General features: G+C 54.3%; 2 protein-coding genes across 2 annotated transcripts in view; one reads left to right on the plus strand and one right to left on the minus strand.

Moving 5' to 3' along the window:
* Positions 1 to 25447, minus strand: part of MTOR (mechanistic target of rapamycin (serine/threonine kinase)) — an 88950-nt gene that overhangs the window by 24905 nt on the left and 38598 nt on the right. The window contains exons 29-32 of the mRNA XM_004678509.2: positions 8995 to 9070; positions 6180 to 6319; positions 2746 to 2846; positions 981 to 1096 (exon numbers count right to left, since the gene is read on the minus strand). Of these exons, the coding sequence (XP_004678566.1) occupies positions 981 to 1096; positions 2746 to 2846; positions 6180 to 6319; positions 8995 to 9070 (433 nt within the window). The remainder of the gene's footprint in view (positions 1 to 980; positions 1097 to 2745; positions 2847 to 6179; positions 6320 to 8994; positions 9071 to 25447) is intronic.
* Positions 21812 to 25447, plus strand: part of ANGPTL7 (angiopoietin-like 7) — a 5251-nt gene continuing 1615 nt past the window's right edge. Inside the window, exons 1-3 of the mRNA XM_004678508.2 lie at positions 21812 to 22594; positions 24568 to 24668; positions 25187 to 25381. Coding sequence (XP_004678565.1) covers positions 22225 to 22594; positions 24568 to 24668; positions 25187 to 25381 — 666 coding nt within the window. The 5' untranslated portion in view covers positions 21812 to 22224. The remainder of the gene's footprint in view (positions 22595 to 24567; positions 24669 to 25186; positions 25382 to 25447) is intronic.

Genomic DNA, 25447 nt, shown 5'->3' on the forward strand with positions numbered 1-25447 from the left:
ACAAGCCGCAAAAATTAACTGCCTCACTTAAATTCCAGGGGTGAGAAAAATTCATCAAAGGGGAGAAGCCTTTCCCAGGTCTGAGTGCCTGGGGGAGAGGTTGCTCGATCCCTCAGGGGAGAGAGAAATGTGCGGCACCTAAGAAAACACCCCAAACCTTGGGGCCAAGGGAGGTGAGATGAGCGTGCGGAGTCACTGAGCTCCTGCGCCCCCGGAGGGCAGGCCGGGACCGACCTTCTCCCCAACCCCTGGCTGGGGTGCCCGTGAGACTGTCTGCCCGAGGCCGCCAGGGCTCCCGGGGCCCTCTCTGGCTTTGAAGCAGCTTGCCCCCAGTCCCGGCATCGGCAGAGGGACGGGCAGTCCTCTCCAGACAACTGGGAGCCTTCACGCCTGTGGCCGGTGGGCCAGGCCTCGTTCTCTCCATGCGGGTCAGGGCGGGTGGACACAGGGCTGCAGGCTTCCTCATTTCATCAGTGACAACCTGTGCAGAGCTTCTTCTTTTCCGCATGTTTAAGGTTAGTCCCGTGTCCTTGTCCCTTGGGCGAGCAGGTCATCTACCCAAGCACCTCACGCCGGACAGTCTGTGCCCGACAGGTGGGTGTGACTGCTACATGCCGCAGCCAGCACCGGAGTCCAGCAAAACGCTCGCTGCCCAGGGGTAGTCAGGGTGGCCGCTGCTGACTTCTGCTGCCGAGGGAAAGCCGCCTTCCGAATCTTCTTCCAGTGAAACAGACGGTTCTTTCCACGTCAGGAACGCGAGGCGGGTGGTAAGGACGAGGCACGCTGGCTCCCGAGGCGCGCCGGTGACCGGGCACTCGGCTGTGCCTCTCAGAGAGGACATGGCCGCAGCCACTCAACACGCTCAGAGGACACCAGAGCTGAGCATTCAGCCTGCACACACGGGCACCCAGTGCCTGTGGGCCACTGCCACGCGCAATTACCTTTCCTTGGCTGGACGGCCGGGGCACAGGGGTGTTTACCTGTTGAGCCAAGGAGAAGAGGTCCTGATGGAGGGCCAGCACCGCCCTGTAGAACGCCCCGTCGTGGGTGTCCCGAGGGATCATGCAGGTGTACTCTTCCATGCTGTCCCACTGACCTACACAGGCACACACGCGCACAGAAGGAAGTGTGAGAGCAATCAGCACCTCAAATAGGTCTGTTATTGTTGCCTGCATTTAGCTTGGTTCAAACAAGACAAACTTAAACCTGGGCTGTCAAAATCCTCTGTGCCCTACGGGGTTCAGTGAACCCATTAACACAGCCACATCTATCTTCAAACACAGGCCTCATCCTGCCCCGGGGAACACCATGAGAGCTGGGAGAAAGCGTGACTGCAAAGCAGCATGTCAAGGGGGTTAATGCAGCACCTCATTAACCTGGAGAGCGCCCGAGTCTCTCTCGGAGAGAGGGAGCAGCCGCCCTGTCAGCGGGGCAGCTCAGTGCACTGTCCTTGGAAACTACGCTGTCTGTTCGACAGCTGGAGGTGGCACTACTCGGGCAGAGACAGGGTCAGACAAGCAGCACATCGTCTCACTCTGGCGGTCCCTCTGCCTCCGGGGAGAGCAGAGACATATTTACGAGGCTCTGCTCGAACAGAAAGGGCCAGATCAGAGGCAGTGGTCCCTGTCAGGCAGCCCAGGGAAGGCTGCATCCGGGAAGAGGTATTCACTTCCCTGGTGGGGTGAGTGGGAGGCAAATGCCAGGATCTCCAAGACCATCTGCAGAAGAAATATCAGCTTCATTAGCTGCAAACCGCAGGGCTGGTGATTTTACAAGGCATTTTCCTGCCTTTCACGCCAGACCATTGGCTCATCCTTTCTCTCTGCCTCCAGGCAAAAGCAAATAGCACACGATGACTCCTCAGGAAGCAATTTGTTTTTGAAAAATATCTGGATCCAGCCCAGAGCTCATGAGAGGAAAGGAGAGAAGCTCCACGACTCAAGGGGGAATAGAATGGAGTGGAGGTTACGTAACCTCCTTGGGCTCTGCAGGTGACGCTTCTGTCCTGGGTCAACCTAGGGACTGTCCCCCCTCTCATCGAGGACCCTTCTGGAATAGACACTGCTAATCCTTCTCCGCAGGGCCCTCAGTCAGAGAGTGACTTGTGTCTGTGGGGACTAACAGGAAATCTGCTTTAAATTCCGAGGGCGCAAGAGCGAGGCGCGTGAGGAGCATGAGGGTGGGCAGCAGAAGACTAGAAAAAGCAAAGCCAGCAAATGTCTGTAATTTCTAGAGGTGGGGACAGGCATCTGGAGGCTCCTTACACTCTCCGCTTCGGTGTTAGGAAAGTTCTAAGGTAAAGTTTTGAAATAAAAGGAGGCCAATAGTTGTCTCTCCCTTGCCCTTGCCTGCGACAAAGCTATGATAGGTGGAGCTCCAGCAACCCCACTAGGTCATGAGGTAGACTCGAGAATAGGGGCCCCAGGGAAAAAAGAACTGTGGAAAAAGGCGAGAATTTCTACCTCTAGATTTCCTTTTAAGAGAGAAAAACAAGAGTGACTTACTGAAGACAAACAAGCCTGAGTATCTCCAACTGGACACTTACTCACTGTTTTCCTTGGCTTCTCTGTGAAAAGCCATTTCAACTCCCAGTAAGTTAGTTGAAATCAGTAGGGAGAAAGGTCGGATGGAAGAGACTTCTGCAGAGCCGACACCTCTACCTGCAGCCACAGTGGCTTGCTTTTCCAGCATGAGCCCCTCACTGCAATCTCCCCACCTGTCCTGGGGCCGTGCGGGAAGCCTCACCCAAACCCCAGGCAGCAGCGGCGGCCATGCGTGCCATCTTGGCTTGGGTCTCGTCGTTAACCAGGGTCCACTTTTCACAGCACTGCTGATGGAGCTGGCCCCTGGAGGAAGAGATCATACGGCAGGTTACCCAAAATCATCCGCATAACCTGTCCATCGTCCTCAGGCTGGGGGTTAACCTCTGAACTGGCATAATGGGGATCTGCCTTCATAGCTTGCCTGCGAGTTTAGATAGGACCCGTGTCGTGGTGAAGTGAAATGTCCTGAATGGCTGGCCTCACTCACAAATGTTAAGTAACTTCTCTTCTAGAGAATGCTGGACAGGCCTACAGGGAATGCAAGCTGAAGAGACACATCTGGACATTAATTCTATGTTCAAAGCTATAGGGAGAACTGGCTCCTGAGAACATCACAGAAAATTTTACAGAAATGGTTGTAGTCTGCAGCAAACCTCAAATGAAATCAATCAACCAACCCAGAAAGCCCTTTGATGGTCGCATCTACCGGAAGCTCAGATGCTGCTTATCTTGAGACTGCTGCAGACATAACGAGAGAGACTAAGGACCGCGAGTCCGAGGGGTGAAAGGTGACTCTAGCGCACAGAGAGAGCAGAAGCTCTCTCAAGAGGAGACGTTCTCCTGGTGGCTCAAGCTGTTGCCCTCACAGGAAGTAAAATGTGGGGTGCAAATACGAGCCCCCGCTGTTAGCTGAGCTCAGCTAGGAGACTCATCCTTCCTGCTTTGTGTCTTACTAAGTCGGCCCGGGAGCAGAGTTGAGAGACGAGGCGCACATTCCCGGCGGCCTGGCTGTGCAGGCCGTGGGACAGAAGCTGTACTGCAAAGAGGCGACAGACACCGTGGGTGATGATGCCAAAGTCAGCCAGTGCTGGCGGGACACAGGCTGGGCCTGGGGACGGGTGACCATGCAGAGAACGGCTCAGGGCCTTCGTCCGGCAGGGGGGTCACGAACTGCTATGTCTTCCTGGCACACGATCAGGCGAGCTGAATACACAGCCAAGATTAAAATGAGGAAGAGGAAGGGGCAGCCTGGGGCGCTTAGCGATGCTCCGTGACAGAAGCAGGATGGACCTGGCGTCTGTTTCCTGCCAAGCACAGCCAGCAGCATCACCGGCTCTGTTCGACTGCCCTAGAGCAGGGGCTCTCAAATTGCCAGGAGCGTCAGAATCCCCAGAGGACTCCTTCAAGGACACTGCGGGCACAAGGAGTTGGGGTCCGGGTCTCTCCTGACACAGCAGTACGCGCCTGTCCACCTCCGTGCTCTTGGATTCGTTCCAGCTTTGTAATTAGCCATAAAGTACCAGTGACCAAGATGCTGACCGACTTAGCAGGTCTCAATCAGAATGTACATTTCTAGACAGTTGTGCTGCTGTGGCCCACGGGCAGGTCTGAGAGCTACTGCACAGAGCTCCCGGGGCAGCCTGTTTTGCTGAAGTCCTGCCTGGCGGTGTGGGAGGTCATTGGGACCTCCCAATGTTTCTTTCAGCCCAAGAACTCAAACACGCCCAGCTGGTGGCCACAGGCACCCAGGCATCCCTCTGCTCCTTCAGGGTCACCCATGGCCTGTCATGGTCCTGAAGACTTCTGCTTCTGACCTAGAGCTGTGGCGCAAGTTCAGAATGCAGCACCACACCCTAGCAGCTCCGGGACAGAGCAGGTGGTGGTGCAGGCATGATGTTCTGGAAGGGTGGCCCTTCAGGCTGCGGCCCTGTCAACGCCGTCAGAGCCTGGTTGGTACCCGCAGAGAGAGGTCGGGGGGGTCTCTCCACAAATATTCGTTACAGATAAGAATGCGGAATGTACTGAGCCCTAACTTCCAAAGGAAGTAGAGAGTGAAGAAAAATAAAAATAGGAGGCTCTTTGTGGGGCAAACACAAGGACAGTTTTCCTTAGACCCCGCCCCCACCAGCTGCACACCAGAAGTTTGGCTGAAGTCCCCCGGGCCAGGATTTTGACATTCCCACCTGATGCAGGAGCAAAAAAGCTTAGAATGTGTCACTTCATTTGGAACACCTAAGTAGTTGGCAGGGCCTTAAAAAGTCTGCTCTTCGAGACCCAGAAACCGTGCAAGAACAGTACGGGGTACTTAGGTTTGTGTGGCTGGGTGGGGCTAGGCCATCTCTCCTAGCTTCCTGGAGGCAGCGGGCAAGGGCTGGGATCTTGGTTTACAGGTAACCCCAGAGCATTCCCGACGCCACATCTGGTGAGCACCTGCCTCAGGCATGTGCAGGATATATACTCAAAGGAAAAGCAATTTACGAACTGCAGTCTAAATAGAGCTGACCGAACAGACCGTTCCAGAAACCTGCATATGATCAGGAAAAGAATTCTGCTTCTTTCATGTCTTTTAAAAATCTGTTGGCCTGCGGCATTCCGAAACCCTTCGGTCAGCATCTTGGTCACTGGTACTTTATGGCTAATTACAAAGCTGGAACGAATCCAAGAGCACGGAGGTGGACAGGCGCGTACTGCTGTGTCAGGAGAGACCCGGACCCCAACTCCTTGTGCCCTCAGGCAGGGGTGTCAACTTCCATGAGCTAGGAAAGCATTTAGGAGCTAAAAGGAGTTGAATTAAGGCTTTTTTTTTTTTTTTTTAAATCTTCGTCTTAACAACACATGGTTGTTTGACAACCAAAAGTCTGCAAAAAATGGTTTTGAAATAATATAGCTAACTCTCGTTAACGTGCTTTTCTTTTGCTTGACATCAGTATTGTCCAATAGAAACTTCTACAGTTTGAGCCCTGATAGCGCGATGGGTTAAAGCAGAGCACTATGAAGCTGTCTGCAGCCACAGCAGCAGCAGTTCGATCCCCAGCCAGGGAGTGACCCACAGGGCACAGCAGACCTCTCCTGTCTCCTGCTGCTCCCCTCAGCAGTGGATTTCAGTAAATCTACTTGTTCTGCTCCCCTCTCTGCCTCTGGGGAATTTTCTCACTCTGCATCTCTGGCCTCAATTCTTGTGTGCATAAATAAATAAATCTTTAAAAAAAAAAAAAAAAGTTTCTCATCAACTGTACTGTCAACCTCACAGAGAAGGGCGGTCTGGTTTTGTTTTTGTCCCCGGAGCTGGCACTGTGCTGGGTAGCAGTGAGCAAGTAATAAAAGGCAGCACCGGAGAGGACGTCACTTGATCTTTGCCAAAGTCGACGGCAAGAGTTAATAAAAAGAGAAGAAAATTCAAGGCTGCAGAAGGAGCCTGGGAAGCCCATCCCAGCCCACGAGGCAGAGGCGGGAGGGAGGGAGGGGAGGCCTCGGGTGTCCACCCTGTCCTGCCCTAAAGCCTTTCTACTGAGTCCGGAGATTGAGCAGAGAGAGAAAACACCAAAGCGACAGATGGCTGCTGGGGAAACACCGAGTGAAACAGAGAGGGTCTTGGGGGGCGTGGGGAAGCCTCTGAATGCAAGGACCGCAGCTCACCACTCCCCCAGGGCCTCGAGGCAGCGCATGCGGCCCAGCATCAGCTCAGGGTCGTCCTTGTTGGTGTCCATCTTCTTGTCGTAGGCGACCAGGGCGTCCTCCCACTCGTGCAGTTTCTCGTACCAGGTGGCCTGGATCTCCTGCCAGAGGGAATGAAAGGGGGCTGCGTGAGGCAGGGAGCAAGGGAGGCGCAAGCACCCTTCTTGCTAAGTGCTGGCATGCGTGGGAGCCTCCACCAGCAGTCCCAGCTTCGGCCAAGAAGAGACTCCGAGTGTCTGAGCTGTGCTGGGCCCTTGGCACAGTGACGCCATGACCCTGCGTACACTGGGGGCGGAAGTCAGGCTGCGCTTCCCCTCACCGCCTGCCCAGGCGCAGGGTCACTCGGTATGTGGGGATGTGAGGACGGGATCATCTTGATGGCAGGGAGCCCCGAGTAGCGCTCCTGCAAGGATGCGGGGGCCCTGGCTTAGCTGGAGTGCTGCTCGTGGCTGCCTGGCAGGGAGGGCGGCTGCTTTCCCGATGGGGCCCGAGCCCAGGGCCCTCCATAGATTTGCCAGAGGAAAATAACCCATTTTTAAAAAGCGCTCAATTCTCTGCATTTCTTTATACATTTTGAAACTTTCATAAAATACAACTTTCCCCTCAAGTTATTTGGAAAGTTCTGCCCCTCTTCTGGTGTCTCCCGTCACTACTACTCAGCACCTGGTGGCTTAACCGGAGCTGGGCCCAAGGACGGACTCCACACGGAGGGTGGCCAGAGCGCCACACTGAAACTGTGAGCTGGCCACAGGAGGCGGAGGCCGCGGCAGGCGCTGCGGAAGGGCCGGGGCGATCTTGGCCGAGGCTGCCCGCCACCTGTGTGTGTCTTCGGGCTCTGTCACCAGCTTGGTGAGTGACCATTCCTCTCGCTGGCCGGCTCAGGGGCTCTCCAGGGACTTCTCTCACAATAATGTAACCCCGCTGTGGGATCTGTGAGGTGACGCAGGCCCACGCCGGTTCCCCTATTACCCTCCTCTCCTTTCTAAGTAGAACTGGTGCGTGAGTAATTCAGTCACTCTCCTCGGCTCTTGGAAAGGGCCTTTACCTCCTCAAGTGCTGTGAGAGGCCATTTCTGCTGGGGTGTTAAGGTGTGCCTGCTGGCACCCACCGGACGTTAGCCGCCGCCCCCCTGCACTGCTCCTGCCCGACGCTGCCGTGATGACAGCCTCTCCCCACATCAGTGCACTGTGGGGCCTGCCAGAGTGGGCATATCCGGCCGCGGGGAAGACACGAGAAATAAGCTTCCCAAGCCTGTTTAATGCCCATCATGCCTAAATATGGAAGAGAAAACTTAAGACAGATGAAGGACTGCAGAGGCAGTGTGAGAGTGAAACTCTAAAATTAAAAAGACGTGGTGCCTTTCTGCATGACCCTCCATACGGGGGGGGGGGAAGACGGGACGGTGTGTGCGCACCCCTGTGCGAGGGGTCGGGGAGGTATGAAGCGGGTCAGCTAGGGGCAGGGGGCTGTGAATTGTAACAGACTGCAGAAACTGTAAGGTTTAAGCCATGACTCACACACAATTCTGATGAGGCTGCTGTTACAGAGATTGTGCTGAGAAAGCAGAGGCTGTGCTGAGAAAGAGCAAACACTGTCAAGCTGAAGTGATTCAGCTACTTAGATACAACAAAACCCACCGAGGGTTGGGCAATCGGCCTGGGCTCACGGCCACCTTTGGAGCCTGGAGATGGAGGAACTCTCAGGTAAGGCTGGGACGCTGAGCCGAGGGTGTGGATTGTCTCTGGCAGGTCATCGGGGGGCCAGACGCCTGTGGAACTTAGTTCCGGGCAACTCTGAGCCTGGGCTACGGGCTCTGAAGAGAAAAGGGAGAGGCCGCCTTGTCTGGCGACTACACTGAGGGCCCTCTCGGCTCACTGTCCTCCCTCTGCGAACAAGGCTGGCGCTGAGGCCGGCGGGGGGCGGGTGTTCTGCCACCTCTGGGAGCTCTGGCTGCCCGGTCCAGGTAACAGGTGCTCAGGGGGCAGAGGCCCTGGGAAGTGGACAAGCCCTTTGCGAGGCAAAAGCCTGTGGAGCAGTCGCACTCTGCTTCCCTCGGACACCGGGCTCTCGTTAAGGCAAAGCAGAGTGACCCACGCGACTGGCGAGAGGCTCCTCGTCAAACACAGGGACCCAGAATGCTTTGCCCTTCCAGGAAGTCGTCGTTGAGCTGATGAAGTCGACGCTTCACAGATGCCCAGGAAATCACCAAGGCAGCTCCCAGGGCCACAGAGAGCTACAGAACCACTTCAACGCTGGGAGAGCAAAGACGGCAGGAGAGAAGCTGCGACAGCAACATTGAAGTGGAACAACCCTCATTCTCCGCTACAAATTACGGAGTATTTTTCTCTGGGAACTGGCCATGGAATCTTCTGAGGCAGGTACGGCGTGCTACCTGGGGCCAGCTGCAGTGCGCACGGACACAAGGATACCTCAGGTCAGGGCCAAACACCTGGGCTGACTCCAGCCTGCTGGGCGCAGTCCCGCTGTTACTCTGCGAGTTCAGGAAAGGCTGGCAGCCACTGGCCGACAGCCTCCTGCACTGCGGAAAAGGGTGACAAGAGCGTCCCTGGGGCGGCTGTGCGTGACGCACTCGGCACATGGCCAGGTATAGCCGGCGGCCACCACGCCCGCGCTTCCCTCACCCTGTGTTCAGTGCAGGACTGTCCACACAGCCGTCTCCATCCTTACGGTGTAGGTGAGTCATCGCCACTGTCACCACTCAGGAGGAAACAGCAGAGGAAGGTGAGAGGCCTTTCAGAAAGAGCGAGGCACTTACCAGCTCTCCGAAGTGCTTCATGGCGTACTCCAGCACCCCGGCTGCGGCCTCTGGCTGCTGCAGCTTATTGTTAATGCTGGGAAGACAGGAGAAAGAGGGGGTCACACTCCGCATGTGGGGCGCGGGAGGCAGGTCGAGTGCGGGCGATGGCTCTCCCACGTGCTGGGGACCAGGTCTTGCAGACACCAGTCATCTGTTATCCAGAAGGCTCATGAATGGTCTCATCTGAGGGGAGATTCCATCTTGACCCCAGAACCCCATCGTGAGGCAGCCCTGCTTGCTGCCTGGAGCCCTCCTTTCAGCCAGCAGGCCGGTCCTCTCAGATGCGGCAAGTCAGGCAGCAGGTGTTTGCTTTCCACACCAGAAACCCTGAATCCCAAAGTGTCCTTGCGGAGCACGACAGGATGAGGCCCTGCAAACTTTCACTGACCGCTTACTTCCTCTCATCCACTGCCCGTGGTAATTATAACCAAAATAAATAAAATCACAGGGCCCCCTGGGTGACATGGACATGGCCTGGAGGCCAGTGACTTGGAGCCCGGGGCTGGTGGTCCTGCGATGCCCCTCGGCTTCACAGGGTTCTTGGGCCACACCCAGAGCCACCTGCTGGTCTCTCTGGCGCAGACACAAGCAATGCACCTGGGGCAGTAAGTGGCCAGTGGGGTGGGGTGGGAGCCGGTAACGGGCAACTGAGGCTGGTGCCCTGAGCTGGGTCAGCGGAGGAGCCAGGAGAGAGGAGCCATGTCTTAGACCCTGTTCCACAGGAACTTACATCACAGGGAAAACAGGTACCAACACTAAACATAAGCCTCAGTTAGGGAGGAAGGAGAAGAGGGAGCAGGCCTGAGAAGTCACAGGCCTTGAACTCAACTATTGTGTCTGCTCCAAGGTGGGGAGCAAAATGTGACAGACAACTTGGGCGTCTAGACGGCTTTAATGAGCAAGGACCCAGTTTACTGCTCTGGGTACAAACTGCCTACTTGACTAAAGTTAGTCCTGGGAAATTCCAGGACTTGGGTTCAGTGTGGTAATATGGCAAGAGACGGCTGTTATAAATATTTTCTAAAATTCAAATTCCAAAATTCTTCCAATGAAACTGAGAGGTAACTGCCCAGAAATGTGAAGGAGAGCAGTTAACATTTGTGAAAGTAATTATTTAATGCCTCATGCTTACGAAGCATATTTCAAATAATCTCCTCAGTCTCTCACTCCTCTGACCTCCCGCATCCCTAAGACAGTGGAAAGGGAAAGAGTCCCATTTTCGCTCTGGGGAACAGAGACCACGGCCTACAACGAATGGGGACAGTCCTGTGGGATCTGAAGCTGCTTTTGGTTCCTTATTAAAGAGACATGAGGCTTAGGATCGGGGCTGGCAGATTTGGATTTACATTTCTGGACTCCTACTCACAAGCTGTGCAACGATAAGCACATCACCTTTTATTAATTTTAAATTTCCTGCCTAAAGTACCTCCTTCAAGGGGAATTCTTCAGGGTATCAACTGAAATCACTGAGTAGTTTCTTGGAAAAGCTTCTTCCTTCATTGTTTTTGTCCAAGAATAAACACTGCCAGAAACACTTTATGCTTGCATACAGAAAACAAACACTTCAGGTTGAGATCTGAGCAAGCACAGGAATCCATGTCACTGCAAGTTTCACAACCAGCCGCACAGGACTCCATGGGTCCCACGGGCTCGGGCCCTGGTTTCAGACTTTGCAACCTGAAGGCAAAGTCTCTGTGTACACGTCCTCTCCTCTATGGCCGGAGACCAGCAACCTGTGGGCGGGGAGGAGATACAGGGCGTCCCGATATGCCAAGTGAGGAGCCAGAATGTTCGCCGTGCTTCAGCTTGCTGCAGGACCGGGCTGTGAAGCTCACTCCCAGGGGCTGGGTGAACTAATAATTAATGAATGAGTGGATGCTTTTTATTATCTATTTCCTTGAACCCCAATAAAGACTTCTGAGTGATAAGAAGGCAAAATTGGTCTTCTATATACTGATATGGGGTGCATGCCAATCCAATATGCATGCTGCACAAACACACATAACTGTGTCTATTCTATAGCTACCTTTAGTCATGATGTGGACTATTGGGATGGCCAGGAAGAAAGAAAACACCACCGCAGTGGTGACAAAATAAAGTCCTTTTTTGGAACTCAAAGAAGCTAACACTCAGAATGACCTGAAAACCCCTAAGCACTGGGTCTCTGGTGGCACAAGGGTTGTCTCAGCACTGTGAAGCTGTCTGCAGCCGCTGCAGCACGAGTTTGATCCCCGGCCAGGGAGTGGCCCATAGGGCGCAGCAGACCTCTCCTGTCTCCCCACTGTTTTCCTCAGCAGTGTGTCCACCTGTTCTGCTCCCCACCCTGTCTCTGTGAATCCTCTCACCACCACCCCAAACCTCTGGGTCTTGTATGTGTAAATAAATAAATTTTAGAAAAAAATTGTTTTAATTTACAAGTCTCACCGAATTGGACTCAAACATACCCTTGACAGGGATCAGTCTGAGAAAAGGTCTCTTTGAAATACTTTAGAACTATTTAGTTCCTGGCCCAAGGGAAGGGAGGCCATATACATGTGCAAACTGTTAGGTGTTTTTAAGTGACCAGCCGCCATCCCGAGGAGTCTTTCCTCCTCTGTTGTCATTTAACTTGCCTATAGATCTTCTGCCCTAAGTTACATTTCTTCTCCATGCACGCCTACGAGGCTGCTGGTGGATGCAGGTGTGGAGGTTCTGGAAGGCAAGAGAGCAAAACTCTTGGTGATCAAGAGAATCTGTCATCTGTTCGGAACCTTAACATTTTTCTGCCTTCACCTGTGGCTTCTGGGGAATCCATCATGGGAGGCAAGTTACCACAGCACGAGGAACCTAATTTACTCGTGGGCGAGGCCCTGTGCTTCCTGCTGACGTGTTACTCAACCTTAGGAAGAAGACGCTCTCGTTCATACTCCCACTTGGCAGATAAGAAAACTATGGCCCATAAATCACAGGCTCCTGGATGTCAAACTGTTCTTTAAAAACGGTGCCACTGAAGGTGTCTAATAAATAAGATCCCACGGTAAGCTCTGCAAGGGGAGGCAGGGATGCGGGCGTAAGATTCCTACTCCCGGCATGAGGAGGCTACCAGTAAAACTTGGCGGAAGGAGTGAGAGAAAGCTCTCGTCCACGGCAGCTTGTTAGCTAACTCCTAGATCTTGTGTGAAGGGCCTCACTGACGCTGTAGTAGCATGGCCCTATGGGGCTAAGCTCCCACCCTTACTTCTTCTTCCCTTCCAGAAGCTACTAGAATGCCTTAAAATGTTCTAACAGGCCTGTTGGTCGTGTTCCACAGCGAATTTTGACGTGGCCTGTGGGGCTTGCTGGACTGATGGGGCGGAGCCCAGACTGCCAGGTGTGGGGTCAAGCTCCTCAGCCCCCACTCTCCAGCTACTCGGGTGACACAAGGCTGTCCTTTGAAACAGTCCCCTTTTAAACTTACATGCGGTTTTACGAGATTGAAGAGAGACTGGTGTTTGACTTAAGTGAAGAAATCACCTTGGCTCAAAGCCCCCTTAATGAGGGACTCTTCATTTTATTCGGCCGCCAGGAGTTTGCTACAGCCTGTTCTATTAATGCCGGAGGCTTATGAAGGGCAGACTGTTCGAAGCCCTCGTCAGCGGCAGAGGGCTGCTTAATGTCAAAGCAGGCGCACGGACACAGGTCTGGCTAAAAAGATCTGAGGACAGACGGGGGCGGCTAGGCAGCTGTGAGCCCCGGATTCCATCTCCTAGGCGCATGGGGCCCGAAGGGAAAGTGAGCGGCACTAAACAACCTCCTAAACTAGCGGGAGCCAGTCTGCTGCTCTCCACGGGTGTCGGGGCACATTTGTATTCAACTCCGCTTTTCAGTGAGAACATCCAATGGAGATCTTGTAGCATTTTTGTCTATAGAGCAAACAGAAATCATCTGTCCATGTACTAACACCCAGAAGCCACAGTGCTGGGAAGACAATGAAGCAACAGGAAGACACAGTGAATTAGGCCGTTAAGAGCGGAAGAGACAGGCCTCCCTGGTGGCGCCGGGGGTTGAGTCTCAGCACCACAAAGCGTGAGTTCGATCCCCAGCCAGGGAGTGACCCACATGACCAGCAGACCTCTCCTGTCTCCCCGCTGCTTCCCCAGGAGTGGATTTCAGCATCTGCTCTGCTCCCCACTGTGGTGAATCCTCTCACCGCTCTCTCCCTGAAGCTCTGGCCTGCACCCCAGCCCTTGTATGAAACAAAAAAGTGGAATTGGTGACTGTGCACACATGTTCCCAATCACTCATCCCCACCTCACCTTCTCCCTCCAAAATGCAATTCTTACTGGGAGACAGCTGAAGAGCCTGAAACTGAGAAAATCTTTGGCAACTGAGTAGAGTAGAATTAACAAATGAGGAGGAGTAGCCTCGATGTCTTCTATACCAAACACACTTCCCTCCCACAACGGGAAATCTCTTTCCTGAAGGACAGAGAGTGTGGCAGCCGAGGGAGCGCCTCAGAGGCGGGGAGCCCTCATGGCCTGGCAGCCCCGGTCGGCACTGCCAGCGGAGGGAGGGGCATGCTGCTTCTCCATGACCTTCCCTCTCAAGCCTTCTTCAGTGGTTTTCACAGAGGCTGGGATGAGGTTCACTGAGGGAGGAAGGGCCGGCCGGTCCCAAGGGCTCGAGGTCTAAAGCTGACGCAGAGCCAAGCAACAAGAGGGTCTCCTGTGCGGCCTCCGGGTGTTCCTGACACCCGATGAACCCCACCGTACCCTGGAGGGCTTTCTAAGTCACTGCCCGCAGGCGCCTGGACTATGTCAAAGTCACTCAGCCTGAAAACGCCTTCCAAGAGCATTCGGCTATGGACCTGACCTCACAGCGCTGGCGCCTCGGGCCCTGCGGGCTATTCAGAGCAGAGTGATGCAAGACTCTTCCACACCAAGTCCCAGCCTGTCGGAAAGTCAGCCGAACGGGGAGCATCTGCAGTCACATCTGGGGGACCACTTATGCCATCCGAGCGCTTCCATCAGGAATTTACGAGAACATTATGCTCTTGCTTCCCAAAAATGCCCCAGGCCGCCGCCGCCAGTCTATTTCTAGTACAGGCTACAGTCTGCCTTTTATTTGGCCCCGTCAAGAAAGAATTCCCGGAATTCCCCTAGTGCTAGGTGGTGACACCACACACCGCTGACAAGGGACCTGGGCAGGCTGGACCGCTGACCCGCCATGAAGAGGCCGCACAGGCGCTGCTCTGGCTCTCAACGCGACACCCAGCATTCTCCTGACTTCCCTCGTGGCAGTGGTGACCGCTTCCTTTCACCCCTGACCACTTCTCCCAGTAGCAAGACTTCATTTTGATTAAAAGACAGTTAAGGGCCCTACCCGGTGGCACAGAGGGTTAAAGCGCAGGGCTGTGAAGCTGGCTGCAACCACTTCACCACAAGTTGGGTCCCCACCTACAGGTGCGGCAGACCTCTCCTGACCCGCCCGCTGCTCCCCTCAGTAGTGTACTTTCTCCATCTGCCTGTCCTGCTCCCCACCCTGTCTCCGGTGAAGCCTCTCACCCCTGTACCTCTGGCCTGCACCCCAGTTCTGCATGCATGAATAAATCAATCTTAAAAAAGAAAAAAGAGTCTGATTTCCAGACAGAGCCAGAGAGCTGGGGTGGCTGGGCCCCGGTGTCTGCACCTCTGGGGATGCTGGAATCCAGAGTAACGGGAGATCACAGTCTCTTTCTGAGTAGTGACAGGACAGCAGTGAAGCCAGCACCGTGCGGACACGCTGACATGGAGACACGTCACGGAGAAAGCTCCAGGGGCGACCTAACCGCAGGCAGTGAGGAGTGCGGTGGGCGGCAGGCCGGCCCGCGCAAGCGTTCTTTTCCTCAGGGACTTAGGAAAAGTAACTTCATTCCTTCTTTAAGTGTTAAGAAAGGGTGGTCTTCCCAAAAGGTTTCAAAGCTGGCACATGCGATGTGTGCGGTGCTCCTAGGGCCCCAAGACTTGAGATAAAAGAGAGGTGTCACCTGTGGACAGTCAAAATGGGTCTAGGGGTCTTGGTCTAAGCGGCCCGAAGATATAGAGCTCGCTTTGTCTTCCACGTCCTGGTGACAGTTCGAATGGTGTGCCGCCATACCTAGGGCACACGCTAATTCTGTGTTAAAAGCACAAGACAAAAAGAATGCCCACCGCTGTGTAGCGTGGGGCCGAGAGACAAAAGAATTCTATCTTTTCAAGACTGGCAATATATCTATTTTTTTATTCAGAAAAAAACGGGGAGGGGAATGTACTACAATATAATCACTTTTCCAATGTACTGCTTTCGACGGACACACATGCTGCCCATCGGCTGGTGACCGAAGTCATATAACTGTGTGACTCGCCTCTCACCTAACACAGGCACTTCCACCTCACCCAGACTCTACCCTGGGAGTCACCTGTAGCGGCGGCATGATTCTGATGATTCCATCCTACTGCTAAGCCCCACGTGAGGAGCTGGCCTCGGGGCGCCCTCCTGGCTGGTGGACGGCGCCGGTCAGGTCATCAGGGGACTCGCATGCAGCGCTGGGCCATGCCCAGCAAGCACCCTGTCCCTGAAGGACAAGCAAGTCGACCTCACACCACAGCGCCCCAGGGTGTGGGGATGCACAGGGCGCCCAGGGTGAGCCCGACGGGCGGTTTCCTGTCACAAGTCCGGGCAGGCATCTCCTGGCTGCACAGCACCAGGCGCTGCAAGGTCACCAAGGCGCACGCGCATGCCGTGGGGCTTCCAGCCAGGGGCCTGTCGGGGGCACGCTGCAAAGATGACGCATGGCTGTCACCCTTCCAGGGCCTGGGCTGATTCAGGGAGCGACATCACCCCCAGCGTGTCGGCCAGTTAATTACCTCCAACTCCATCTTTCTTGTCAGCGCTTCTCGACAAACTGACTGCAGCTTCCCACTCTACAACAGTGGGCACTGCTCCTTTCCTGGGGAGGCCTGAAGCTTTTCTCCTCCTCTTTGCTTCTTCACATCCCAAGTGAAACGAGGAGCCCCAGAGAGATGACTCGAAAGAAGCTGTCAGGAAAAGGAAGGTGAAAAGACGGGGTGGCTGAGACCCCAAATCCACAGCTACTTTTCAACCACCCTGACTCAAAGCAGAGTGGATACTTTGGTTAAGATCCTGATTTCTTGGGTTCTCCATGTCCAAGAGTTCTGACTCAGTCTGTTATGTGGACAAAGCTGGGAAACAAAAATTAAACGAGCTGGCAGGTGGTGATCTGGCAGTTTCAACCTGTCCACACTGAACTGTGTGGGCAGTTGTGAGCTGGCCCTGTCCAGTGAGGAGCCAGGCCACGTTGTAGCGCTCCCCAGGCCCACCATGGACTCAGGGAAAGGGAAGCGCACGCCTACCTGCCTGGCGGGAAAGCTGACCGTGACACACTGAAACTGTACCCGAGGCCCCTAGCCGAGGAGACCCAGAGGGTGGGGCAAGACCACAGCTCTCCACTGCACCACTGCTGGGGCAGACGAGCAGGTGGCACGAGCAGGTGGCACGCTCGTCAGGAAGCCCGCACTCCTCCCCTCGGCGGCTGGAAGACACACTTTCACTTAATCGCTGAAATCCCGCGCAGTGTGTGCCCGCAGCTCCCGAGTGACAGCTGGATGGCCGCAGCCCCCCGCCTGCGCGGGCAGGGCAAGCCAAGCCAAGGGGGCGCCACAGCCGCTCTAACAGAGCGTGGCCTTGCCCCCCAGGCCTTGCCGAGGACGGGCCAGACCGAGGTGGGCGACCTCTACAGCTGAATCGCCGCAATCTCTCTACCGGGACAGGGCCAGCTTTAGGAGAAGCCCCAGAGCCCTTCCCTTGAGGGTTATTTGGGGAAGAGAAGCTTCTGGGAATTAATTCTTTTACCTGACAAGTTCCAACCGAGCATGCTCTGAGCAAATGGCAGATGCTAGAGCGACAGTGGCCGAGACAGACCAAGCACACGCATCACATGGCCATACAAACTGCAACTGAGCGAGTGTTTCTGTGCAGAAAACGGAGCCCTGGGCCTGGCCTGGACCAGGGTGGCAGGGGAGGTGGTTCTGACACAATGATATTGCCTAATCCAACTGCTTCCTCTTCACCAGACATGGATGAGGCATCAATGCCACTCGAAGTGTTTTACATGCACGGTCCGTTCTCAATTGAGCATCTTAATGGAACGTATAACACACAGAGGGTGAAGCACACCCAGCGGTCAGATTGCTAACCGACCACAAAGTGCAGATGCCCTGTAATGGGCAGGCAGAGCACACCACAGAACAGTGCACAGCCAGCACCCCAAGGCTCCCATGCCTCCCCCGGCCTGGCTCCCTTCCTCCTCGCACAGCTACCTGCCTCATGACACCATGCCTAGTTCCGACTGGTGTTGCACCTGTGTGGTATGCCCAGGTGGGTGCAGGCCACGCTAGTGTCCGCCCTACTGTGGACTAGCACTTCATTGGTGCCGTCCCATAATGCCTTGTTCTCAGCACTTAGAGGCCTACAACCTGTTTCAGGCTTTATTTAGCTGCTATGAGCAGGGCTCCCGCAAACATTCCCGTCTGCGGCCTTGTTTCTGTTGGGCAGACGCCTGGCAGAGCTGCTGGGAGACGGGCGTGCCCACGTGCCCGCATGGAAGGCACCGGCAAAAAGCGCTCAGGCACTGTGCCAAGGCACGCTTCCACTGGGGTGCATGGCGACCCGCTGCTCCCTCACTCCCCATCAGTAATCAGTATTTTAGTGTTTCCACGACCGTCTTCTGGTTGGTGTGTAATAAGTAGCATCTTACGGTTTTAATTTGAATTTCCATAATGACTAATGAGCTTGAGCAGCTTTTCTTGTGCTTACTGGCCATCTGGGTATCCTCTTTTGTGAAATAAATGTTTGTTCTCATCGCCTGCCAATCTTTTAATTGCATTCGCTTTTTTTTGGCTTGTGCGGCCTTCTCTGTAGATCAGGGTATGTCTACACAAGGTTCTGTCTGGGAATATCTTCTCATCTTTTCAGTTGCTTCACAGCGTCTCCTAATGAACAGAAACAACTATACTTTTACCGCATTTATTAATGCTTTCCTTTAATTTAAGAAATTTTTGCTTATCCCAAATGCTGAATGTTATCTTCTAGAAGGTTTATTGCTTTACTTCTCACATTCAGAATTCAAATCTCTTGGGCTTGAGATTTTGCATGTGGAGTGAGGTAAGCTTAGGTCAACAGCCTTCCCGCCCACAAGACTATCTGACGCAACAGAACTTAATGAAAAGATGTTCTTTCCTGACTGTCCTGTGGTATTACCTCATCATAGATCAAGTGTCCAAACATGTGGGTCAGTTTCTGGACATTAATTCTGTTCCATTGATCCAAAATCCTGCCAGGTAAAACAGCTAGAGTTTCGACATCAGTTTCACAGATTACAAACTCAAAGGAGCTAGGCAGTGTGCCCAGGGGACTACAAGTACCAACTCGGGTATGTCCGACTCTGGACCTAAGCACCTACAATCTTTCATATCCCACCTCCTTAGTCCTCAAGCCAGATGACCCCTTCAGGGCACTTCATATGAGCATTACAATTTTAAGAAATGCCGTTGTTCGAAAACTACCTACTTTCAGCCAAAAATCTTATTGGTAACTATAAAGTTTCCTGGTGAAACTGTTGGCAAAATAAAGCACAAGAGGCCAAAGCACCTTGGAGTCCCTCCACAGTCCCTTCGTCTCCAGAGGAACAATCATACCCTCAATCTGAACTATGGCGGTCCAGGGCCAGCTCCCTCCAGCTCTTCAGCTTTAACCAAATAAAAGAAATGATTTCTGACAGGACCGTGACGTGGCGGATTCAAAGGCTATTGACAGAACTGGTGAATCAGAGGGGCTAGGGGAGACATGGAAGTATCTTCTGTGATGGATGGGAACACATCACAGCTGAAAAATGAGAGTCGGAGATTAAATGGCTATATACAGTAAGTCTTCAGAAAAAGCAAAACTATTCCCATGAAATCACAATTAAACTAAAAACAGGGCAGGTTCTTCTGAGCTGTCCAGTCTAGGGCAGCCTCTGCCCATTCTTCTGAACTGTGAGCCTAGGACCGAGGGGAGCTGCTTCTCTCCCCCATTACTTCTGAAAGCAAGACGTGACTCAACAGGGCAGGAAGGCATCAGAAGAGGTGACGTCTCCTCTCGAAAGGGGATTATTTTCCACACAACGACATTCCAAAACTGTAGGTGCCCTGTTTCTGCAGTAACTCCCACTTTTATGGCCACTCTGCTCACGAACAGAGAGGGATTAACAGTCTTGCCCTAGTCAGTCACATTCTTCTCAGCTTTCCGGCTTAGCTGTACTCAAAACAAGGCCTTGCTTTTTCTTCTTTTAGAAAATCAAAATCTAGGCCATCCCAGGGGCGTGGATGTTTTGGGGAATAGATAGTCTCCTGGCATGGTAAATACTCTTTAATTAGCTACTTTCCTTTAAAAAAAAAAAAAAAAAGTGGGGCTTTTGTTGACATTTGGACAGCTTAGGAGATTTACCAAAATCTTCAAATTAGAAATATTTTTGTCTCCAACTGTGCCTTATGTTAGAAATAAATGTCACAGAGTAGGCACTCAGGTTGGAAAGCAGATGCCTCTGATCCACTTGCAAACCCTTCCCACCTCCTCAGAAAGGACTGCTACATGGGTTGCAAATACAAATGACGTTTCATTCTCTGCCCTGATATGAACATGGCTAATTCTGAATGTTTTCCTGTTTGGGCGGGGGAAGCAGCTGGGGACAACAAGCGAAAAGCTGGCTGGGACTCCTCAGCTCGGCTGCTGCACGTGCTCTCTACCGCGGTGCTGTGACAGTAGGGGCCCCGCAAGCCACACGTGACCGCACCGGTGGCCGCGGGACACCTGGGCTAAGCTCCTTGGATGCCCAGGAGGTCATCTGAAGAGCCCCTGGAAGGTTAGCAGACCCTGGCAGATGCTGGCAAGGGGGCCAGGCTTGTGTGAGTGAAATGAATTCCACGGTGCTAAGACTGTAGAGTCCGTTGCACTAGATATTTGCAAAAAGAAAGCAGGGGCCTAGAGAGGATCTTATGAGCAGAATGACAGTTGCCACAAGGTGCCAGCCACCTCCTCAGCCTTTACTAGCAATAGAGACGAGGGAGGTGATAAAACAAACTCTGACCCACCAGATCCATGCCTGGTTTTCAATTCAGAGAAAAAAGGTTTGGTAACTTTAGTTGCCTGAACAGAAATTACTCTGAGACATTAGAAGCTGTGTCTGGAAAGGGACCTGGGGGTTTCGTGGTGTGGAGTTGGGGCGGAAATAGGGCAGTCAGGAATGGGGCTGTGTGTGATGGACCCAGAGCCTTGTCAGCAGAACGAGAGCCGCTCCGGGACAGTGTGTTCCCAAGTGGACCCAGTGTTAAGGGCAAAGGGCCAGACTTACTGCTTCAAGACAGAGCACCCTTTGCTCATGCATTTTTAGCGACAGCCTATTGCAAGGCTGTTGGCTGAAATCCTAGGTTTTTACCTTTGTTCAAAGGAGGTGTGGCCTTCAAATATAATACATGCTATATACCACATACAGGATGTAGCTTCAAATCTGCACACCATGCTGCAAAGTATCGGGGTCAAGAACACACCAGCACCTCCCCGAGGACACGCTGAGGGACAAGTCGCAGAGCTAGTTTTGCAAGGCGAGAGTGAGCAGAACTCTTGCAGAGAATTCGTGCTAAACAGGAGCAGAACTCTCTATTACTTAGCAGAAACGAACAAGCGTGACTGTGACAATGGCAGGGGAGCAGGGTCCAGGGGAGACACAGGTCTTCCTCTCTATGGGGAACAGGACTCGAGGGGAACAAAGGGTGGTCAATTTTACGAGGAGCGGGAAGGGCCGTGTCGGCCACGGACACAGGGAGGGCTTCCTGTGCAGGTGCTGGAGAAATGGCTCAGCTGCTCCCAGACACCTCCCCACCACACCATCAGCCAAGGTCCTGGCGTCCTCGGCCGCCTCGTGAGGGGCCAGTGTCTCAGGCAGTCTTGGCCAAAGCCACCACACACAGGTGCATAGACCGCCGGCGCACCTAGGTGCAGAGGCCCGTGGGAGAGGCCACAGCAAAGGAAGAGGGAAATGAGGTTTCAGGTGGGGTTGTTAGGCGATGCTGCTGCTTTTCTCCACACTTCGGTGTATTGTCCAAGTTCCGAATCATGGGCCAACGACGGCCTCCTGGTTTGTCTTCTGCCTCAGACTGATGGAAGTGTGGGGGACCACCGCAGAGCAACGCCCATACTCCAGAGTTCTCATTTGTGCTGTCACCTCTGCCACCTCCTTGCCAAATGTCCCTAAGGCCGGCCCACTCTTGGCTGAAGCAGGTGTTTAAAAACAAAGACTGAGAAAATCCTGTGGATACAAACTTCAGTCCTTTTTCCGCTTCCTCAGAGAGATGCTCTATTCTATTTCTAGAACTTTTCAAAGTTGGAAATTTTCAAATGTGAGATGAGGCTAGATTTCGATTAAATGAGGGCTTTGTAAAACAATGAATGATGACCACAGAAAGGAACAAGCAGCCTCATTAAAAGCAAGTCCAGCAGGAGGCTAAATAGAGCAGATCCTTGCAGAAGGGCGGGATTACACTAACGTGCCCCTGCGTGAGAGGAGAGTCTTGTTCTCAACTCTGCGCACCTTTCGCTCACCCCGCTCACCCCATGGTTATATAACCTTAAGAGCAGAATGTGGAAATTCTTCTGAGCCTGCCCTGCCCGCTGATAGAGCTGAGCCAGGAGCTGGCAGGGGTATAATCTAATAGGCAAAACTGGAAACACGCATTCACAGCCCTCCTGTCTCAGCACAGAGACTACAGGCAAGGAAAGAAAGACTCAGAAAGCAAGACTCGCCACTGTCTCCCTCCTCCCCGCCCCTGGCCTCAGTTCACGCTGACTTCACTCGACAGGCACCTGGCCCTCCCAGATGAGCTGGGAGGGGCTCGAGCACCATGCGTAGCCATGGTTGGGGTGGAGGTGCCGGCAGCAGACAATATTTAAGAGTCTGGAGAGCAATCGGGCTGGGGAAGGAGAGCTGCAGGGTCTCCAGTTAAGCTGCGCTAGAGAGGGCAAGGAAAGCGAGCAACAGAGCAGCGAGCCTGTCACGAGTGAGCACAAGGCTGCGAGACGCTGCAGCTTGGCGAGCCTGGGCTGGGAATATCCTGATTCCCCCACAGGCAGACCCTCCTCCACCCAGGCCCACGGAAGATGCTGAGAAGGTGCCTCTCGGCTGTTGGCTGGCTCTGCATTTCCATCGCGGTCTTCGTCAGCCACCCAGTCTGGCCACAAAAGCCGCCGAAGCCCAAGACACCTGCACAGCTCAAAGCGGCCGCCTGCTGTAAGGAGGTGAAGGAGCTCAAGGCCCAAACTGCCAACCTAAGCAGTCTGCTGGGCGAGCTGCGCAAGAAGCAGGAGCAGGACTGGGTGAGCGTGGTCATGCAGGTGATGGAGCTGGAGAGCAGCAACAAGCGCATGGAGTCCCGGCTCACAGATGCCGAGAGCAGGTTCTCCCAGATGAACAACCAGATCGACATCATGCAGCTGCAGGCGGCGCAGACCGTCACGCAGACTTCCGCAGGTAAGGGGCGCGGCCCGGGCTGGGGCCTCTGTGGGCAGCGAGGCTCTCCTCGGTCGCCAGGTCCTCCGGTCACTCCCGGGCACTAGAGGGCCGTGCTTACTTTCTAGAGAACAAGGCCCCTCTGGCTGCTTTCCCGCTCAGCGAGGCTTAGGATAGTTCTTTGGGTCCCAGTGCCCTTAACCTATCGCAGCACCTGTGTCACGGGTCTTTCGCTCTCACGGCCTCGGCGCAATGACCCAGGCCCCGTCTTCCTTCCCCGGCTTCCTTGCCCTGGGCCAAAGGGAAGCAGGAATGAGCTGCACCCTGAAAGTGTACTGCTCTGAAAGTCAAGCTGTGCCAAAAACTGTCCTCTACCACCCCCAGGACTCAGTGAGCTGTGCCCTCGGCAACCCTGTGTCCTCACTGACTCAGAACTGAGGGCACAGATACTATTCAGAGTCAGATGAAGATCTCTTCGGTCCAGAAAGAGTCAGGCCCCTCAATTCTGAAATTCTGTACTTCCCCCCAAGATATCAAATACAATTATTCCCAGACAGCACAAGAGATAAAAGAACGCAATGCTGAAATTTTGCTCTTTAATAGGCCCAAGGTAAGATGTATCTAATGTCTTTTGCAAAATAGCTTTCCTCAGATAGGCCAAGAATAACTTAATGTTAGAGAGAAATCTGGTGTTCTGAAACCATCTGAACATTAGACATTGTGAGGAGCACCCCTCCCAGGTACGTCCTTTCCCGCTGACATAAGCCTTTCTGGCCCCACTGCGGACCAAGGCAATGAGGGGAACTTGGAGCTAAGCACCAGCTACCCTCCCACAAACAAACAAAAAGTTTTAATGAACTTAGCTTAAAAAACCCTGCTACCTGAGCCAGCAAGCATGCATCTGGCTCTGGGCAGGTACCTCCCAGCCCCCGTTTGGGGGCAGAAAGGCACCCTTTAGCTACTTCCTAGAAAAACAGACTGTGGTGTAGTCTGTGAAATTAAACCAGACCCGTGAAAGCTGGGTCAGACCAGGGTGGCGGGTCACCGCGTTCCTCCACACCAGACTGTCTCACTGCCCAGCGGGGCGTGTCTTGAGGTCCCAGATGTAGAATTCCTGCCTTCTCCTCTTGCCCAGGACGCCACTCCCCACTTTTCTTCCGGCCACCGGGTGCTGGGCCACCTGCTAACCCTGGGCTAGGAGCCCGCAGGGAAGCACGAGTTGCTGCTTTCCTCGGAAACAGCAGAGGGACAATTGAGGGCTGGTGAAGGCCAGTGGCCCTGCTCCTGAGCTCCCCAGGAATGTGCCCAACCTGCCATGGGTGCAAAAGGAGAGTCCAGCCGGGAACGCAGGGAGGGCGGCTCCTGGCCAGCAAGAGCCTGCTGCGGTCTGGGGGAATCTGGCCCTTGCCGATGCTCTTGGCACTCGGAGCAAAGACAAGGTCTGGCAGGCAGTGCCAGGGCCACTGGGCCGCCTTCAGGCCAGCTGACTGAATGCAAGCCTCTGCCGTGATCATGGGGCCAGTGGAAGGCCCTGGGGCCCTGGGGCGTCACTGAGAAACTAGCGTGTGAGGTTAAGGCAAAGAGAATGAACTCTACCTCCTTAGTCAGGTTGTAGGAGATGGTGCTCTTTACCTCTGAAAAACCAAGAAACGACAAAACCTGACCCTGGGGCAGGATCGCCAGTGGCTTTTGAGCAGGAACGTCTGTTACTTGGCTCTCACACACGGGTTTCTAGAATCCACAGCTGAGAACGGAACTGGAGCCAGCTTCTTGGTGGTCAGATCGAAGGGCTTCCCTGTAGCCACCTCCAGCAAAGCCAGAATCCACCCCTTCCTGGCCCCCAACCCCGCCTCCCCCACATGCAGCCACGGCCTGTAATTGGCGTTCAAGTAAGTTCTGTGGCAGAAGCCTGCCCTTAGGCTTTCAGTTGAGGGGAGCGGCCACTTGTCCAGAGCCCCGGCTGTGGGGCTCAGCTGCAGTCTGCTCTTTTGCAGACGCCATCTACGACTGCTCTTCCCTCTACCAGAAGAACTACCGCATCTCTGGCGTGTACAAGCTTCCTCCTGATGACTTCCTGGGCAGCCCTGAAATGGAGGTGAGGTCACGACAGCCACTCCCTCGTTCCGCACCTGCCCCCCAGAGGGCTGGAGGCAGAGGGGCTGATCACAGACTAAGAAAGGGACGCTCAGGTCAGACACACAAATGCCACACTAGAGAGCTACCGACACGTGTCCGGCGTGGGGTGGACCCAGGCTAGTGTGCCCCTCCAGCTCACTATCCAGCCACACCGGCCCTGTAAGGGATCAGGTCGTCCCGGACCCGCCAGGGACTGGCCGAGGCCGGCCTGGCCGAGACTGCCTGGCCTGTCCTAAAGCAGTCTTCTTTGGGGAAGGCGGAAGACAACATGCAGGGAGAGCACCAGAAGCACCTGCACGTGCCCACTCGCCTCCACCTCAGTTCTGACAACTCCTCCCCAGCAAAGCACCACCCTGCCCAGTTCCCTCATGGGGCAGACACGGTGCTGGAGCGAGGGACGCCTGGAAGTGCTCCGCGGGGAGGGGGTAGGGGGAGCCCCCACGCTCAGCCTGCCCTGACCAGAGCACCGCCCTCCAGGTATTCTGCGACATGGCGACAGCAGGAGGCGGCTGGACCGTCATCCAGAGGCGAAAGAGCGGCCTCGTCTCCTTCTCCCGGGACTGGCGGCAGTACAAGCAGGGCTTCGGCAGCGTCCGCGGGGACTTCTGGCTGGGGAATGAAAACATCCACCGGCTCTCCCGGCGGCCGACCCGGCTCCGTGTGGAGCTGGAGGTGAGCGCGCGGGTCAGCCCTGAGACGGACCAGGCTGTCCCACAGGACCGCATGTGGGTGGGGGTG

The sequence above is a fragment of the Condylura cristata genome, unplaced genomic scaffold, assembly GCF_000260355.1.
Source record: "Condylura cristata isolate star-nosed mole 26May11 unplaced genomic scaffold, ConCri1.0 scaffold00008, whole genome shotgun sequence".
NCBI classification, from domain to species: Eukaryota; Metazoa; Chordata; class Mammalia; order Eulipotyphla; family Talpidae; genus Condylura; species Condylura cristata.